This window comes from Marmota monax, unplaced genomic scaffold, assembly GCF_021218885.2.
Source record: "Marmota monax isolate L192 unplaced genomic scaffold, Marmota_monax_Labrador192_F-V1.1 WCK01_AAM20220418_F8-fsc00004, whole genome shotgun sequence".
Lineage (NCBI taxonomy): Eukaryota > Metazoa > Chordata > Mammalia > Rodentia > Sciuridae > Marmota > Marmota monax.
In genome coordinates, this window is record NW_026692881.1 from 30,826,573 (window position 1) to 30,845,277 (window position 18,705).

Sequence of the window (18,705 nt, forward strand, 5' to 3'; positions counted from 1 at the left end):
AGTCATGTGGGAGGAACATGCTACACATTCTATTCAGATGGATCAGCAAAGGTGCAAAGCAGGAACAAATGGCCTCTCAGTGTGAAAGGATTAAACAAATCGCATGAGTTAATGAAAGCTAAAAAATCTTGCAAAAGTTTAAATGCCATTTGTTCAGGAATAAAGTACACAAAGCACCTAACGCTGTGGCCTGAGGAGGCAAGTGGTCACCACTGCAGGTAGGCTGTCTTCTCTAATTGTGCATGGCAGTCTGGGGAACCACAGAGGCCAAAAATGACTCTAGATCTCCTGAGTCCATAATGCTCCAGAGAGGCACTTCACTACTGTCATGTACCTTGGTCAACAGTGAATTCCTGTCTGCATATGTCATTTCCTTTCCCAATAATTTAGGTGTAAATTATTTTCCTTATAAAAGGTTCCTCTTTCAGCCTTATTCAAAATTTAAATATGTGGCTAAGGATTAAAAAGAACAAGCACTTCCAGATTAATTACTAGTTTGTGACAATTAGTGGGCTTAGGTATTAGCTCAGTACTTTTATTTTAAAAATAAGTAAATCAACTACAACTTTTCAAATTCAAATTAGTGAGAGAAAATGATGAAAATATCCTGGAGACATTCCTTGGTCCTACAGGAATTTTACAAAGAAAATCCCAGTGTCATGGAATGAAATTTTTAAAGTGGAGTATCCAAGATTAAAAAAGCAAGACTCTAGATCCTGGGTTTGGAACACCCACATGGAATCTCAAGGTCAATAACAGATGAACACGTTGGCCATGAGAACTTCTTTACCAAGTGTTTTGTTTTTTTTTTAAAGCCAATACTCTACATATTACAAGGATGGAATAATACATTGGTCTTTAATTTTTTTCCCAAGAGAAGCACCTGTCACTCTTTTACGCTTTTTACCAACCCTGTCATGATTCAGTATAAGCTGGTATTCAAAAGAAAAAGGCGACCACCAGCACTGCCACAGCAGTCCCTCTAGCACTTACCGGATGGGATTGGGCGGAGGAGGGGGCAATGGTGGTGGAGGCGGAGGTGGAGGAGGGACTGAATTCTCAGACTGATTCACCCGTTTCTGGAGTTCATCGACTGCACAGAGGCAAGCATTCAAAACAGAACAGAAGTAAGCAACCTAACATCTTTTATCCATGTAGAAGAAGAAACATGACCTCCCTCAAAATCAAGTACTTTTCATTGAGGCAAAGTTAGAAATTTCAATATGAAACTGCAGGCATTTAAAACTGTTCATTATCTAGTCTATCACTAAGACGAGAAAGGTCTTCCATCTGGTACAACAAAATGGTACAGTCTTTCTCCTGCATATGCAACTTCAGAAAAAAATTCAAAACTAAGGGGTGGGAAGTAAGGATTGAGTAGGTTGAAGAAATATTTGTAACAATGGAGCGCATACTACTGGAACACTAAGAAATTGTTAACGCTTGACTTTAAATGTGTGTGGATCAAGAGTTACTTTTAAAGATGACATTTAGTGATGGATTTTAATAGCTGCATACTTCTCTCCTCCGCTTAATTTCCTTCAGAAACTTATTGTAAATGCGAATGTCCTTGATTTTAACCAGATTCACATTCCTAAATGCCTGTAACTCAGAAACTTTCTGCTCTTTTGAAGAGCATTCTGGAGATATAATGTATTCATTCTATTCATCCAAGTCACTAATGAGACACATTTATTAAGGACCCACAATGTAAAAGACCCCATGAATAGTGTTATTGGAGACAGTAGTGTTCCTGGCTTTAAGGAGCTCAATTTAAATGTATATCACAGGGCTTGAGATGCAGCTCAGTGTACAGCACTTGCCGAGCAAGCCCATGGCCCTAGGCCCATCCTCAGCACTGAAAAAAATGTTTACATACAGATGCTAATCCTGTCATATGGGTTAATGGGTGACAGATACCACGGAGTACTGTGTGCACCCAGAGGTAGCGCATACTGTCCTTGACTGACTTCTGCTTTCCCCTACACACTACAATAGGCAGTGTGGACCAAGCTCTCAACACCAAGAATCCTCTAGTTATTCCTTGTGCATGCCTCACTCTCTTTAAAGGGATTCTGAGATCATCAAAGACAAAAGGCATGGTTTCTTTTCTTCTGTATATATTTTTTTATACCCTGGAGTAGGACTGAGTACACACACAGCAGATTCTACATAAAAGCATTTAAATTGAATTTAAATCTCTGCCACTTCCATTCATCATAAAGATGGCCTTGGTTACTCTACTATTTGCTTTAAAGAATGGAAAAATTCTTAATTTTGGATCAATTTTTATAAAACAAATTGCAATCAATTTTCTCTGTGGATTAAAAAGCATTGAATGTTTTTAAAAGGGGAAAAAAACCTACATGGTTCTTCTGCAGATTTCAAAATTCTAGTATAAAATTAACCAAAAATATCTGAAGCGAATATTGAAGCTGTTATAAAGCGAATAGCCCTGCCTTCTTAAATTACCCACCTTCTCACAGAGACTTAGACTTACGTTGCGTAGTAATCCAACTTGCACATTCCTGCTAAGCCTTCCAGCCCTGAATGAATAAATCCTTTGATTTAAGCATCCCCTGGTGCTTTAAAAGTTTTTCCATTTAATATATATATTGTTGCCCACTTCATTGTTAGGTGTGGCACAGGAAGTATTATTTCAGGTGTATAATTAGACACCGAAGACAAATGGGAGTATAAGCACCAAAGATGAAGGTATTATTTTTTAAAAGTTTAATTCTTTTTAAAAAGCACTCTAAAATGAACAAAATAAAGTACTTAATGAACACTGACCTCTGGAGCCCTGAGAAATGCTGACATTTTTGGTCTCCCCATGCTAATGGCATCTTTATGTCTTAATTCTGTACGTGATATTCACAAAGGCTCCATGTCCCAAATTGAAGTCTAAATATTTGTGAAGGACTGGATTATAGACACTATTCTGCTGAATGGTCATAGTTAGAAATGAAGGGATTGAAAAACAAATTTTGGCATTTTTCTATTCAGTATAACTAAACGCCAGGTTTTGTCCTTGGCATGAGATCCACAGGTGAACAGAGACAGAGAGGAGCCTACTCAACAAGTTTACCAGAGTGCTTTAAATTTCTGGCCTTCTCCTCAGAATTCTGGTATTTCAATTCCAGTTCCTTCTTATCTTCTTCTAGAAGCTCCAGTTGCTGTTTGAGGTTATGGATCTCTTTGTGCAGTGTTTCATTTTCTAGTTGTTCCTCTAATTCTTTGACCTGTAAATCAGAAACAAACAATGTGGTTTTAAGTTTTCCTTTGTTGTCAAGTAGGGAATTTTCATGTGGCTTTACAGAAAGATTGTAACCCATCTTAAAGTCACACAAATTCTGATAATAAATCATTACCGGTTCTTTGATCTCATATAAACTTACTAAGGAGTTATATACCAAACACTTAAATTTTTAAATGTGAGTCACAAAAGTAAAATAATACCTAAAATAGATTCATATACTTTCATGCTCATTTTCAAGATAAAAATTTAAGTAGTAGCTAAAAAGGTCCCTGAGGATCACAATTTGGTAATAAGTTAAAAAAAAAATGTTAGGCATGATGGTATATGACTATAGTTCCTGCTGCTCAGGAGACTGAGACCCCATTTCAAAAAAAAAAAAGTAAAAGAAGAGAAAAGACCCAAAGGCCTTTATGATCCAGTAATACTTCTTTGAGGAATTAAAAAAAAAAAACTCAAATATACAAAATGTACAAATAGATTCACTAAAATGTTCCTTATAGCAGCAATGAAAGGCTGGAAATTACCTGAATGTCTACCAGTCTCTCTAATGATTTAAGATATCAGGATGTGTCATTAAATGTAATACTATGCAGCCATTTAAAATCATATAACTAACTATATACTGAATGGTGAACTGAAAAAAATCAGGTTATAGAAAACTATGCATGGTATGATTCCATTTAAAACACACATATATTCATTAAATTGTCCACTTATATAAAGTTTAGATATGCACCAAAATATGATATTCTTGGGTAATGCTAATCTTAACTTTTCTATATTTCAAAAATTTATTATTAATGACCATATGCTATTTTTATAATTGCAAAAAGAATACAGCTGTTTAAAAGTTTTTACTGATTTTCCTAGGGAATTTGTCAAGAAGAAGGAAATATTTTAAGCCACATACATGAAAGATTATCCAAAATAAATGTTCAGTATAACAACTGTGGAAGTAGTAATTGCTACATCATTCCTAACTCTTATCTAACTTCAGCATCTCTACCTCTTCCAAAACCAATTTAGTCCTGTATTCAGTTCAAGTCTGTAGGTTGCAAGCATGTATTATATACAAAATAAACTATAAGTAGTTCAACTTTTCAGAACCAAAGGTTAAATTCCAGCACAAACTGGGCTTGGTGGCAAATTCTTGTAATCCCAGCAGCGCAGGAGGCTGAGGGCAGGAGGATCTCAAGTTCAAAGCCAATCTTGGCAATTTAGCAAGACCCTAAGCAACTAGTGAGACCCTGTCTCAAAATAAAAAAATAAGAAGGGCTTGGGATGTGGCTCAGTACTTAAGCACCCCTGGGGCCCCTGGTTTCAATCTCCAGTACCAAAAAAAAAAAAAGTGTGTGTGTGCGCGCATGCGCGCATTCCAGTATAAGATGAACAAACACATTTTCTCCCTCTCTGTATTTGAAATCATGGAACAGGAAAAAAGAAATTCCTTCTCTCCCACCTGTTCCCTAGTCCTCTTTCCCTGGGGGCAATTGCTGTCACCACCTGTCCACCAAGAGGTTCTCCATACCTAGGACAACATTTCTTATTGAGGAAACAAAACATCAGCCAGACCTCACTACTACCTTGGGGAAAACTTGAGAAGTTCCAAGGATTACATGTCCATATTGTTGCTCAGTGAGAATTTGACAGGTGAATACAAACAGAAGCTCACAGCCTTTCCTCACTGCTAGGTACATTATAAGTAGTATAGATATTAGTGTGATTTTCCTTAAGTAGCTCCTTTAATTTGCAAGTCTTTGTTCCACCTCATTCCTGCTCCTTCTCACCAACCACAATGACTGTCCTCTCTGTCCAGCACAAAGGTCAGCTGAAGACCTCCACTTGTGCACTGAAATAACCACAGAGGAAGACTTTTATACATATCCATTTATGCAAAGCTGTACAATCAGAAATTCTCTAAGCAAATCATTACTACTAACATGGATTTTTCTTTCTCTCCCTGTTTGAATAAGAACTATGCCCTGCAAGCTCTGTGAGATTAATACACCATCCTCATGTATGTCATCTCTAAAAACTGGTTAAGTTCTTCTCCATCCCCCCCCCCAAAAAAAAAAGATTTCTAGACTGTGCATCACCAGAGACATTTTTTAATCATAGCTCTTTCCCCTTGCTTCTTCAAGAATATTCTTCAATGACTGTTTCCAAGATCTTTATAAAGTCTACAAAAGTGTGCTGCAAGGCCAAATGTGGTAGTGCATGCCTGTAATCCCAGTGACTCAGAAGGCTGAGACAGGAGGATCATGAGTTCAAAGCCAGACTCAGCAAAAGCAAGGAACTAGCAACTGAATCAGACCCTGCCTCTAAAAAAAAAATACAAGTGAAATCAGCCAATCCCCAAAATAAAAATACTGAATGTTTTCTTTGATATAAGGAGGTTGACTCATAGTGGGATTGGGAGGGAAAGCATGGGAGAAATACATGAATTCTAGATAGGGAAGAGGGGTGGGAGGGAAAAGGAGGGGGCAGGGGATTAGCAAGGATGGTGGAATGTGATGGACATCATTATACAAAGTACATGTATGATGACTTGAATTGGGTGTCAACATTCTTTATATACAAACAGAGATACAAAAATTGTGGTATATATGTGTATTAAAAGAATTGTAATGCAAAAAAAAAAGAATAGTGCTACCTTAGATTAGGTAGAGGGAATTGAGAGGAGGGGAAGGCAGGGGATGTGGGGATATGAAAGATAATAGAATGAAACAGACATTATTACTGTATGTATGTGACTGTATGACCAATGTGATTCTAAATATGTATACTCAGAAAAATGAGAAATTATATCCCATTTATGTATGATATATCAAAGTATACAAGCGCATTCTACTGTCATGTATAACTAATTAAAACAAATAAAAAAATTTTAAAAAATACAAAAAAAGGCTGGGGACGTGACTTAGTGGTTGAGTGCCTCAAGTTAAATCTCTGGTACCCCCTTCCAAAAAAAAAGAAAGCGTGCTACAATTTCAATTGGGCAATAAATTAATTCGGTAGTTATTCTTTCCCAAAAGATGATTGGAAGGACTTAGTAACTAAGGTCAATATGGAACTATAAAAGACTGGACTGACTGCTCTCATTTTAATATGTCTGTGTAAGTGTGTGTGTGTGTCTCAGCCCCCATAATAAAATCTGTTACCTTTTGCTGATGCTGAATTCTCTCTTCTTCAAGTTGCTGGGTAAGTTTTGCATTTTCATCTAAAGCTTTCAAAAGCTGCTGGTCAGGGACAGAGCTCTGAAGCAAAAGGTGGCTTTGTCTCTTTAGCTTGTTTTGTTCTATGAACATCTGCAAAAGTTAATTACAAAAATATACATACCAACCAATTCCACACATGTCCTCAACTGCAACCTAAGCAACAGGAAAATATGTGGAGTTTTTATTCAGACATCAAAGGGAAGTCCTGAATTGTGTAACAGTCATGGAGGAGGTGACTGCTAAGATTTCATTTCCAACATTTATACAATCCTCATATCTTCATCTGCCTCAAAGAGGACATACATACAACAATCCTACCCCTTAACTAATATTTTATTATTGCCTTAAAATACAATTACTGTCATAGATAATATCGAGAACTTCTCTTGTGCCAAATACTCCACAGAATATTTTAATCCTTACATCAACTCTGAGTTAAATACTTCTGATACAAATAGATAATCTTTACTAAATGCTACATGATACCCATAGTTATAATCATTACTTAGGCCAATACTGTGAAGTAGAGACTGTCATCCCATTTTACTGATAAAGCTACTGAGGATCAGAGGGGTTAAGTGACCTTCCCAAGGACACACATAAATAGCAAGACCAGGATTTAAATCCATATCTGTCTGATTTACAAGCTCAGATTCCTAACCACCTGCCTAATGCCTGCTATTTACTAGACTTAACATTTTAAGACAATTTATTTTCTCCTCCAGTGATGAAAGTAGTTGACAGTAGGAAGACAAGGGGAGAAGGGAGTTAGTATCCTATTTGCTGAGCATTTTATAAACAACTTACACTATTATTCATCTAATTCTCACAACTTTACATGATTGAAAACATTACTTTCTATTCACCTATTATTTCTTTTCCTTAATACCATATCCAAGTTGGCCAGTGGGTGATTCCAAGCACAAAATGTTTCACAAACTCTGAAATCTCTAAACAGTAGAGTTTCACACTTTCAGATTCTTAACAGCATCTTTAAAAAAACATTTTAACTTAATGGTAAGATCTGTATGTAAAATGACTTTCTGTACAGCACATATTCGTTTGTCCAATAACTTCCATTTATCATGTAACAGAAAAAGTCAGCGAATAAAATTCAGGACAAACAATTACTTTCTATCAACTTTCATATGGAAAGACCACAGCTTTAATGACCAATGCAAGCCTTAAACTTAATCCCTGGTCAGTACTGATTTCCAAATCAAAATCAAGTTGTGAACACAGTATATTAAAATGCTCACACTGTCTTCCCATTAAATCTTCCTATGAGGAAGAAAAACTGTCTGAAGCCAGCACTCTTTGCCTGTGCAGGATTTATGAAAAGCTCACTCAACTCTGACAGTGTTATGCAAAAACCAGAACTCTGCAAAGCCAAACAGGTAAATCCAGAATTATACATAGTATGTGAAATCTGCATCCTTCCACTTGACTCCTCACCTCTGTAGGAGTAAGCATGAGTTGTGCATGTGCACATGCATGCAGGGCTACGGAAGAAGGAGCCTAGAGGCTTGAAAGTACAGAAGAGTAATCAATAGTTCATAACAGTACCTAGAATTTTAGACCAATAGTCTAACTAAAGTAATTTATTTCTGATTACCATTGCTATTATTATAATAATTTCCTTCTTATACATTTCCCCTCTTGAAAAGTAATTAGCTGGGCTCCCGGGCCCACCTCAGAAAGTGCCTCAGGCAGTCAGCAGGAGGGGCCTGCAAACAGCCACTGACCTGGGGTTTCCTTCCACCAGGTGTGTTTGAGGCCAAGCCAGCAGGGTGACCACCCAGCAGTAAAACCAAGCAGGCACAAGCTGCCCATCAAGATAGCAGGGCGATAGCTTTGGACTTGGCTCTCTCTTGGCAAAAAGGAGTGCTCCTCGTCCAGGCAGTGCTCTGGAAAACTGTTCAGGATCGCCTGATTTACAACCACCTCCACTGCGTCATCAACACATGTGACATCAAGTCAAGGTTGTTAATAACATGAATTCCTTTTGCAAAACCTCACAATAATCCCTGAACAGTAGTATTGTAAGAGGAAGACATATATAGAAGATTTCCTTTAATAACAAGAATAACTTGAAAAAAGCACTCATTAGACTATCTTCTCTGAACTTCAAGATGCCTAAATAAAAAAATTCAAATAACTCCTCTTCTAAAAATAAAAAATATTTCAAGAGAATTCAGTCACCAAACACTAATGAATTTGATTTTCAGCTCTGTAAGAACTTGCTGGTTCAAATCAGGAAGCTGGTTTCATTTCAGATGAATAACACTGCAGGAATAAGAATTTCTGAGAAGTTTTATAAATCTTTTCAAAGAGTAATAATGAAAAAAAATCTTATGTTGTTAATTTAATTCATTCTTTTCAAAATAATACTCAAATATCTAAAGTATTCAAAAAGAAAAAAGAATCATGTAACAGTCTCATAGTTTCCTGGGAATACAGGTAGAATAAAGCATCTGTATCTTAGAAAAGGAAAAAACTATACTGAAGAGCAAAAAAGAATTTTTTTTAATTATACAAAAGTCTTGTTAAAATTTCTGAATATGTTGATGAAATTTTAAAAACTTAACACAGCTAAGAAAACATCTGACTTTTTGTTGAAGGGAATTGTGTTTTTCAAATGAACTAGTATGAGTAGGAGTCATCATACATTTGAGGATTGATTTGTGTTTTTTACAAGTACGAATATCCCATTTTCAATTAAAAATATAAAGTAAATAAACTTTAAAAATGGATTTCTAGGCTCGAGACTCTAAATCCAAAAGGGCAGAGCTCATCTTGCTTTCTTCAGCATTTGATCATCACGTCAACAGCGTCTAGTGCAATCAGATGCTGCTACAGGTACTAAGAACAAAATGTAAAAGAGGGAGACCCTCGTGCTAAACTAAGCCATGTGTCTCTTAGCAGCAACTGTCTGCTGAAAACCTGAGAATCTGCAAGCCATGGGCAGAGGAAAACATACTGGCTCCAGTCGAGCACTATTTTTTAAAAAAGTTTTCTTCTCACTATTCTGTAGATCAACGCTAGATGTTTATGCCACCAGTAACATAAGCACCAATCCTCTGGCCTTCCCTCTTCAGAGGTCCTCCTCCTCACTCCAGGCTAATACAGTGCAGCACGTTCGCTCTCCTGCTAGAGCATAAGGCCCAGCAGCTGAATGGCTGAGTAAATCATTCACTTCCAAGCTCTTGCTGTAGTCTTGCTTCTCCTATCTATCTCCTCTGCTGCTGCACCGCCTTTGAGTTTTCTTTGAGCTGCTTTGTATTATAACATCATTTTACAAACAACACATGGAAAATTGAAAATGTCTTGAGATAAGACCCTGGCATCTGGGTCAAATTCAGTCTCTCTTTTTCAGTTTTGCAATGGAGGTGTCTTTGCATTCTCCCCACCCTCCCACCCCCTCCACTGTTTATCTGGTTGCATTATTTATTCTGCTAAAGCTTTTCCACAGGGCTCTAACACATTTCAATTCTGTTTTCCTTTCTACCAGTAATAAGAACAGTATTCACTCATCTTTCATTAAACTCTCTGAATAAAATGAATCATAATATTTCAAATCAGATGTACTTGGAGTTAACCCTGTGTAGAGTTCATTGCTAGCACAGCTATGCTCAAGCACAGAAAAACCCCCCACACAAAACCATAATCTCATTGTTCAAACATCATTCCCATAAAACCCTGTCTTCGTCTACAGCCTTGATTCTTCTCCCTCGGTCTGTTTCACACCTCCTTAGCTTTTTCCTTCACCCCAGGTTATACACACAGATACAAAATACTTAAACAACTTGGAGATCTCACTGCAGATCAGCTCCACACCATGACTTGAACCAACTAGCGATTCCTCATTCCCCTGGAAACCATCCCCAGAGCCAGGGGACACCCAATGACTGTATATCAACAGAGTCAGAACTAGAGAAGCTCAAAGCTTATCTCTAACATGAAAGGAAAATCATCACATTGGTGAGAGGCTGAGACGATGGAGGTACAAGATGGTGGTGTTCCACAGCCAGTGGAAGAATCAACTCACGTAGTGAGTGTAGCAGAGAGAAGCTGGAGAGAGAGGAGGATTCCGTGGTACTGTTATCTCAGATGACAGGTGGACTCAAGCCAGGCTTCTCATCACAAGTGATGGGTGCCACTAAATGCAATTCCTTCCTCCCATAGAGCAGTTTATAGTTTAAAAAATACTTCTTAAAAATCATGCCATTTGGTTCTAAAATCCTTTTGGTTCAGTTTATGTATCAGTATCTATTTTACAGATGGTGAAAGTGGACTCTCAAAAGAATAAGGGTTGTTCTGAGATTATAAGACTAGTATCTGACATGGCCAGAATCTGAACCCAAACCTTCCTGCACCAACTTCGCTGAACTTGATACCATTCTATAGCTATGTCTTGACCCAGGTACTCCTTATTGCAAACTGGTAGGTTTTTATTTAACCTCAAAAGGTGTATTCCCCCTTATTTCTAACTGATACACAATAAATGTGCATATTTATGGTGTACAGTATGATAACCCGATACTTGTGTATGTGCACATGTGTATGTATGATGATTAAATTAGGGTAATTAGCATTTCCATGTCCTTAAACATTTATCATTTCTTTGTGCTGGGAATCTTCAAATGCCCCTCTTCTAGTTCTTTATGAAATATATAATAAATTGTAAACTACAGTCATCCTACTGTGCTGCAGAACCCTAGAACTCACTCTTCTTAATCTGAATGTATTCTCATTCTTTTTCTGTTTGTCATCAGCAAAGTCCCTTGAGAAACAAAAACAAAACACTAGGTCTCCGCGAAATACCCACCTCCTGTGCAAATGACTCTGCTTTCTTCCGGAGGTCCTTCTCCAGCTCCAGGTTCACTTGCATCTCCTCATACTCCTCCACTGCTAACATGGACACTTAAAAAGAGGAGGAAAAGTAAGACTGTATGCCATACAAGTTATCAGGAACACAGACGGGAAATGATGTGGGAAAGAGACTGAGGCCTACGGGACCCTCATCCATTCCTGCTTGGCATGTAAATTGATAAAAGCTCTTTGGAGGGTGTCCTGGTAATGTGAATCAAAGATCTATAACTATTCATATCTTTTGATTCGACAATTCCACTTCTGGGAATGCACATCCTGAAAGAATAAATCACATATATACACACACAGGTATGGATGCAAGGATGCTATGTGCACTATTGCTGAAAACAATGAAATCATCTAACATCAAAGGATCAGCAAATTGTAGCAAAAAATTATTATGCCACCAAAATTATAATATTGCAAACACAGAGTTAGTGAATGAGAAGACATTTATGATATATATTTTAAAATAAGTGAATTTCAAAAATTAGTGCAAAATTAATTCTTCTTTTTAAGCCACAGAAAACACATCAACAGGCATGTCACAGGACAGGAAGCATATAAAAAGTCAATAAACATGTAGAAAAATGCTCACTGTTATTAGGCATCAGGAAATGCAAAGTGAAGTACTTTTCTTTACCGAAAGAAGAAGAAATTTGCAAAAATTAAAGTGTGGATATCTTGTTTGGGAAGGGTACAGAATGGGATCAGATATACTGCTAAGAGGAGTGTAAAATGATATCTATTTGCAAAATAATCTGGCCTTACACAGAGAAACTGAAGATAAAATTTTACATGTGGCATATATATTAGAGAAATGAGGAGACATGTATGAGAACTTTCATAACACATAACTTAGAATAGCAAAATACTGGAAATAACTCAAATATCTGCAAAAAGATCAATGCATAAGTGAATTCTGATAGGGTTATCTTGTGGAATATTAGGTAGTAGTGAAATAAATGCCCCAACGTGAATAAATCTGCAGAGGTTATAGCAAAATGATTCTGTTACATCAAGTCCAAAAACATGCAAAATTAAACAATGTACTATTTAGGGATACATATATATTTGGCAAAACTATTAAATAAGAGAAAGAAAAAAGATAAAATTCAACAGAGGGGAATAAGCAAAGAAAGATGGTTATGGGTTTGTCAGGTATTAGTAGGTAAAGAGAGATTTCCTTTACTAGTATTCTCTTCCATATATATTGTAAACATATGTAACAAAAAACTTAATGGATACATATGTTTTTTAATTAGAAGAATATATCCTATTCCTGATCATCATGTGAGCTGCTTCCCTCTGCCACACTCTTCCACCATGATGTTCTGCCTCACCTCAAGCCCCGAGGAATGGAGCCTGCTGTCTATGGATTGAGAACTCTGAAACCATGAGCCCTCAAATAAACGTTTCCTACACAAACACACACACACACACACACACACAAAAAAAAAAACCCATATCCTAAAATGTCAATAGTGCTTATCTCTGGATTACAAAGCTTCCTTTTCCTAGAACAAATTTAAATTTTCTACCCAAAAAAGTGTTACCCAATAAAAGGAATATATGTGTGTAAACACACACACACACACACACACACACGTATATATTTTTACGTTACATGTAAATTTTAAGTTATTTGTGTATCTATGTGTGTTATTTTCAAGTATTCTCCATGTTTACAAAGAAGGGAAACAGCCTTAAAGACATCCAGGGCCCAGAGGACCAAATGATTCCACAGAACAGACACCTTCAAGAAGAAGGTCATCTCAAATAAAAGTGACACGCCTTCTTTCCTACTCTTGCCATTTAATGGCCTACTTTGTTAAACAATGGCACAGACAGAATGAAGGGGATAGTGAGGCCACTAGAATTAGGAATGAGTCGGGTGGCACCACCCAGTTGCTTCTGGTGAGGCACCTTGTCCTGAGCTGAGTCATGTCACTAAAATCCTTCAAAAGGCCCTCTTAATGGCTGCTTTCACTCACTTTTCCTCAGGCACTTCAGTTCTAACTGACTAAGGACGGGTTTGCTGTGTAATGACATAGTATTTCAAACTCCACTCTGTAAATCTACTGCCTCCTCAGACGAAGGACAAATAGTCTTACTCAAGTAAAGTAATGTAAGTGGGGGTTTGTGGTGTGAATTATAGGTCCCCGAGAGCTAAATGATTTTTAAAATCTATTTAAGAAAAGAAATTTTGTGAAGAAAACAAAGAAGACTACGACTATCTGAAGCCCTGGGCAAGATAATTGACTCTTTTCTATGTCCAGAACACTATAATAAAAAGTGAATTTTCACATGTCCAGGTCCCTTTGACTTGGATTCTGAAAGAAACGAGGTTGGTCCTGGTGCTGTGTTTATTGATAGCCGCCTCTCTGCCCACACAGGGGGCTCTCTGAAGGCAGGGCTGTGTGATCCACCTCTGCAGAACCCTGTTTCCAGCGCAGAGCCTCAAGCTGGCAAATTCCTCGATACATTTCTACCTAAAAATGAATCAGGACCTAAAGAAATGCTAGGATCCAATGCATCTCCCACACTTAACTACCAGGTCTTTTGTTTAAAAATACCAGCTGATAAGTGGCACAGATTGACAGTTGTCACCAATGACAATGTGGTAAGCCCTAGGTCTGAAAGACTTCCTGTTAGTATCAGAGCTTCTAGAGTAGGAAGCCAAGTGGCTGGGGGTGGGGGTGGGGGAGAACAAGCAGCATACTGGGGTCTCTGATACGGTCTGCACGAGGTTTGCCTCCCAAAGGTTCATGGTCCCCGATGTCGTGGTATTAAGAAGAACCTTTAAGAGGAGGGGCTTAGCCTCAGTAATTACCTCATTGTGTCTCCGAAAGAAGCAATGTTGTTCTCACAGAGTAGGTGAGTTCTCACTAGAATGGACTGTTATTAAAAGAGCAGACTGATCCCTTCCTCAGCTATGGCTTTCCATCTTGCCATGTGATCTTGCCCTCTCAACCTGCATTCCCACCATGATGCCATCCATCATGCTATGACTCAACCAAAGGGGGCCCTCACCAGCACCAAACACATGCTGTGCCATGCTCTTGAATCTCTCAAACTGGGAACAATAAACATCTTTTCTTTCTCAAGTTTTCAGCCTTTGGTACTTTGTTACAGCAATGAAAAATGGACTGACAGAGTCCCCTCCCTTGGAATAAACTTTCTCCAGATCTGTACTTAGCATCACTCCCTCAATTGGGGACATAAGCAACAGCCCCCAGAAGACTCTTACGTTTTACAAGAGTGATATGGTCACTGTGACAATTAGAATTACACAGTTTTCCTTGGAAGTAGTCACTGGAGACATTGTCCTCTCACCATGAGACCAGGTCTGACTTTCCTGATCATTAGTTTGTTTTTACTAATTCGTTTAAATGGTCATGAATCCTTCATGACCTGCAGCTCAGAGCCGGATTTCAGACACAGACCTGAGAGCAAGCATGCATCCACTCTCTACATCAATTTATACTCTCAATTCCCCTTTGTTCCATTTCCCATCCTCATAACTTAAAATGTTATCTCTTTGCAAGTAATCACTGTAGATGTCCCAATCTTTGCACTGAGATTCACTAAATGACCTATCAAATGCATAAATGCAGAAGGGTCAGCCCAGATGACTGTGGTCCCAGGACACATGTAGGACATAGATGTGGCATTTATGTCTAAAGTTGCAAAACAAGTAGTTTCTGAGCTCCTCAATGAAACCACTTTCACATGCCCCCAATGACAAAGGAGTGGGAATGAAAGACACCCACTGCTAGGAAAACAGTCCTGGAGACTTTGGACTGTGAGAGTCTTTAGGTAAAATGACACAAAATACATGTAAACGAAACAAACGACATACGCGGTCGGTCGAGAAGAAAGACTGGAACGACATACCTCTGTTGCATTTTTCTAAGACTTTTCTCTGTTCAAGAACTTCTGAATTTAAAACAGCCTTTTCTTGTTTAACTTTATTTACCTAAAAATGTAAGATTTTGAGGGGAGAAAACACCCAACATTGTAAAACGAGACATATGGCAACGTGTGATTCTCAAATGGCTGTTCAGTTTTCAACACGAAGTTTTCAACAGGAAGCTGCAGTGCTAAGCGAGACGGTAGGCATCGCCAGTGCTGTCCCCACAGCTTCAGAGGTGGCTATTCGAGGGCGATCCCTTGGTTCCTAACTCAGACAGTCATGCTGGCACCAGCACCGGTTTCGAAAGATGACCATATCCTAACCCTTTAATGTATATATTTTGTATTTTTAACACAAAAATCTAATGATGGGTCACCCAGAAAATACACAAATCATTTAGTCAAGAGATCCAATACTCAACGAGGGGAGCACATGAAAATATTCTCCCCCAAACTTAAATTTCTGAAAGAACATTTGACATCCATCACCACTCAAATACATTAAGCAGTTCTGTTTACGTAATCTAAAAATACTCCAAACACTATGGATTGTACTAAACTTATAAATGCAAATGGTGAGCACCAAGTTCGGGGGAGCTGGGCACGAGTGAGAAGAGGCAGCTGGATAGGCACCAGCTTCCTCACTCGCCTATCTGTGTGTGCTCAGCCGGGCAGCGGGTAGAGGATGCTCATTATTGTGCTCGTTGTACCTTTTCAGATGTCTGAGACAGTCACAATAAAAATACTTTCTGAACTGTCTTCCAATAACACCTCTAGGAGGAAGGAGAGAGAATCATCAATAAATGACCCCCACTATGGTATGGGGGGCAGAAGAATGCATTTTCTGCCCCTCTCTGGTGGTGACTTGACAAACAAGCCAGGATGAGGATCCTGAAAGCAGCCGTGAGTCCAACAGCACCTCCAGAGAGACTGTGAACTGGCGTCTTTTCCTAGAAGCTTTACTTTTGCTTTTTGTCACTATCCAACAGGAAAGTCCCTACACAAGTATTATCACCCTTCTTCCCATTCATTATAATGTCCTGCCATAGTGAAGGACAAGCAGCAGGGCTAGGAAGGCTGGTGGGCACTGCTTCCCAATCTTTTTTACATCATGGCCTTCAAGGAACTGGTGATATATGTACAGGAATGGAGGAAACTGGGGAAGGCTGCTCGCTGGTGGGATCAAACCCTGGCACGTTTGGCAGCCACCTGAAGTGCTGTTGCCCATACGCTGCGAAATTATTGAGCTACAGAATCTGAGAACCATGGAGACAAGTTAAATCCATATGGTGAAATTAGACTCTCAGCCTCGAGCAAATACAAGGCAACTGTGTGATCCTGTTCTTAAAGACACCTCAAGGGGACAAGAGAAAGAGTCTCCAAATCCCTGCTTGAACCCCCTCTTACATCTACCCTATATCTGCCTGTGCTGGAGGGACACAAAGGGACAGCCCCTTTAAACGGAGCCAGACCATCCCACTGGAGAAGCAAGATACTCTCTTCCTTCTTTGCCAGAAGCAATGAAGTGTGTGACCTGAAACCGCTACCATTCTTACAAATCTGCCCCATGTAAGAAAAAAAAATGGGGACAACAGGGAGCATGTCGATGCTATCTAGTATTGCATCATTCAGCTAGGTAATGGGTACCTGAGCGTTCAATGACCATGTTTCCTAACCCTTTTTGTATGTCTGAAATGGGGCAAAGGAGAATATCAAAATTGGTACACAGTTCTTATATCAAAAATTAGCTAGCAATACCAAGTGTTTGATATAGCCAATCCCAAAAAAAGACTTTTGGTTTCAGGCCTAAGATACGTACTTCTTCAATTACTTCTACAAGTTTGCTCTTCAGATTTTCCAACTCAATGGCTAATATCTTCTTTTCCTCCTGAACAGATACAATTTGATCTCGAAGTTCTGCATTTTTAAAGGAAAAAAAAAAAGAAAAAGGTTTAAAAAATAAATAAATCAAACATATTCAAAAGAACTGAAAATGCCAGCCATACAGCTTATGATCAAGGTTATTTGGCAAAAAGAAGGAAAATAAGAAGCAAAGGACAATGGGAATCTCACCTGCATGCCCCACCCCAAATACTCCTGGTTCTATACCAGGCAATCTCACCATGTTAAATGTACCAAAGTGAGTTTTCTTTGCAATCGATCAAACCCAAATTTGAGAAAACTATCCAGCAATTGGGAAGTTAAATTTCTTCGGCTTATGCTTAATGCACCATACTAATTTCTTTTTTATTTCATAAAGACCATGGCTCTTGTCACAACACAATATAAACAAAAAATCGGGCAGTTAATAATTTGGAGAGTTTGATTTGAAGGAAAAAAATCCTGACTTCCTGCCAATTTATAGACCATAAGCATTATTCCAACTGACACAAAAATGTAAAGAAGGGTTAATTTTAGTAATTTTCTCTCCAGAGTTGTGGGTGCTTCATTTCTTAATTTATTTCTACTTTTTATTATTGTGATGTAATGATAAATGTTACTAGAATGCATATATTAGCAACTTTAAGTGCAAAAGCTTCTGATGTTAAAAGTTACCTCTGCCACTCAAATGTTTAAAAATACACATGGATTAGCACAGATTACTTAAGTTTTTATCCAGGCCTACTGTTTTGCCACTTGTTTTTAATTGCTTTTAATTTCTTATCCTTCTCTAAGGGCAGTAAGAAACCTGCTATGTGGTTATTTATAAATTGCATTAAACTTTGTACGTGGACCCAGCTTGAAGAAGTTCTCAGTGATTCGATTCTAAATCACTTTCTCCACTGGCTGGCTAATTACCAAGGAAGAACATGAGACCATATTGCTCAAGACCTAAAGAAAGGAGAATAATGAACAAAAGGAAATCCTTTAAACCTCCTCTCCCTCTCAGCCAGCATCAACTCTATTTTGTCTTGGGTTAAGAGGCTGAAGAGTCAGGTAAAGCCAGGTAAACCCTTCCATGTTTCTACCTGTACCTGAAATTTTATCTACCAGATAAACAAAAGAGTAGTACTTCTGAATGTGTACCAGGTTAAAATGCTCTGATAGTCATTAAGCCAGAAACTGCTTTGTGACATCTTTAACAGAAACAATGTGTGTGTGTGTGTGTGTATGTGCATATATATATATATACATATATTATATACATTACATATATGTATATATGTGTGTGTGTGTGTGTGTGTATATATATATATATATATATATATATATATATATATATATATATATAAACATAAATAAAATTAATTTGCACTGAAGAGAAGTCTCCTATGATCTTGACTCTATGGCACTACTTGCTAGCCAACACAGTTGTTTAATATTGAGTATGCTTTTAGCTCATCGCTTAAATCAGGTATTCTTAGAAGGCAGAGACTAAGTAATTTAAGGAGGAATCTCCTCCAAAGATTCCAACACAGAACTAAACTGAAAGGGAATGAT

General features: G+C 38.1%; 1 protein-coding gene across 4 annotated transcripts in view; it reads right to left on the minus strand.

Annotated features, from left to right (window-relative positions):
• Shtn1 (shootin 1) overlaps nt 1-18,705 on the minus strand; it is a 96,534-nt gene that overhangs the window by 41,167 nt on the left and 36,662 nt on the right. For 3 of the 4 annotated variants that reach the window (XM_058581328.1, XM_046450387.2, XM_058581329.1), the window contains 6 exons: nt 17,084-17,181; nt 15,247-15,328; nt 11,306-11,400; nt 6,421-6,567; nt 3,089-3,242; nt 994-1,093 (listed from right to left, as the gene is read on the minus strand). In XM_058581328.1, coding sequence (XP_058437311.1) covers nt 994-1,093; nt 3,089-3,242; nt 6,421-6,567; nt 11,306-11,400; nt 15,247-15,328; nt 17,084-17,181 — 676 coding nt within the window. The remainder of the gene's footprint in view (nt 1-993; nt 1,094-3,088; nt 3,243-6,420; nt 6,568-11,305; nt 11,401-15,246; nt 15,329-17,083; nt 17,182-18,705) is intronic. The other variant, XM_058581327.1, reaches the window with a different exon arrangement.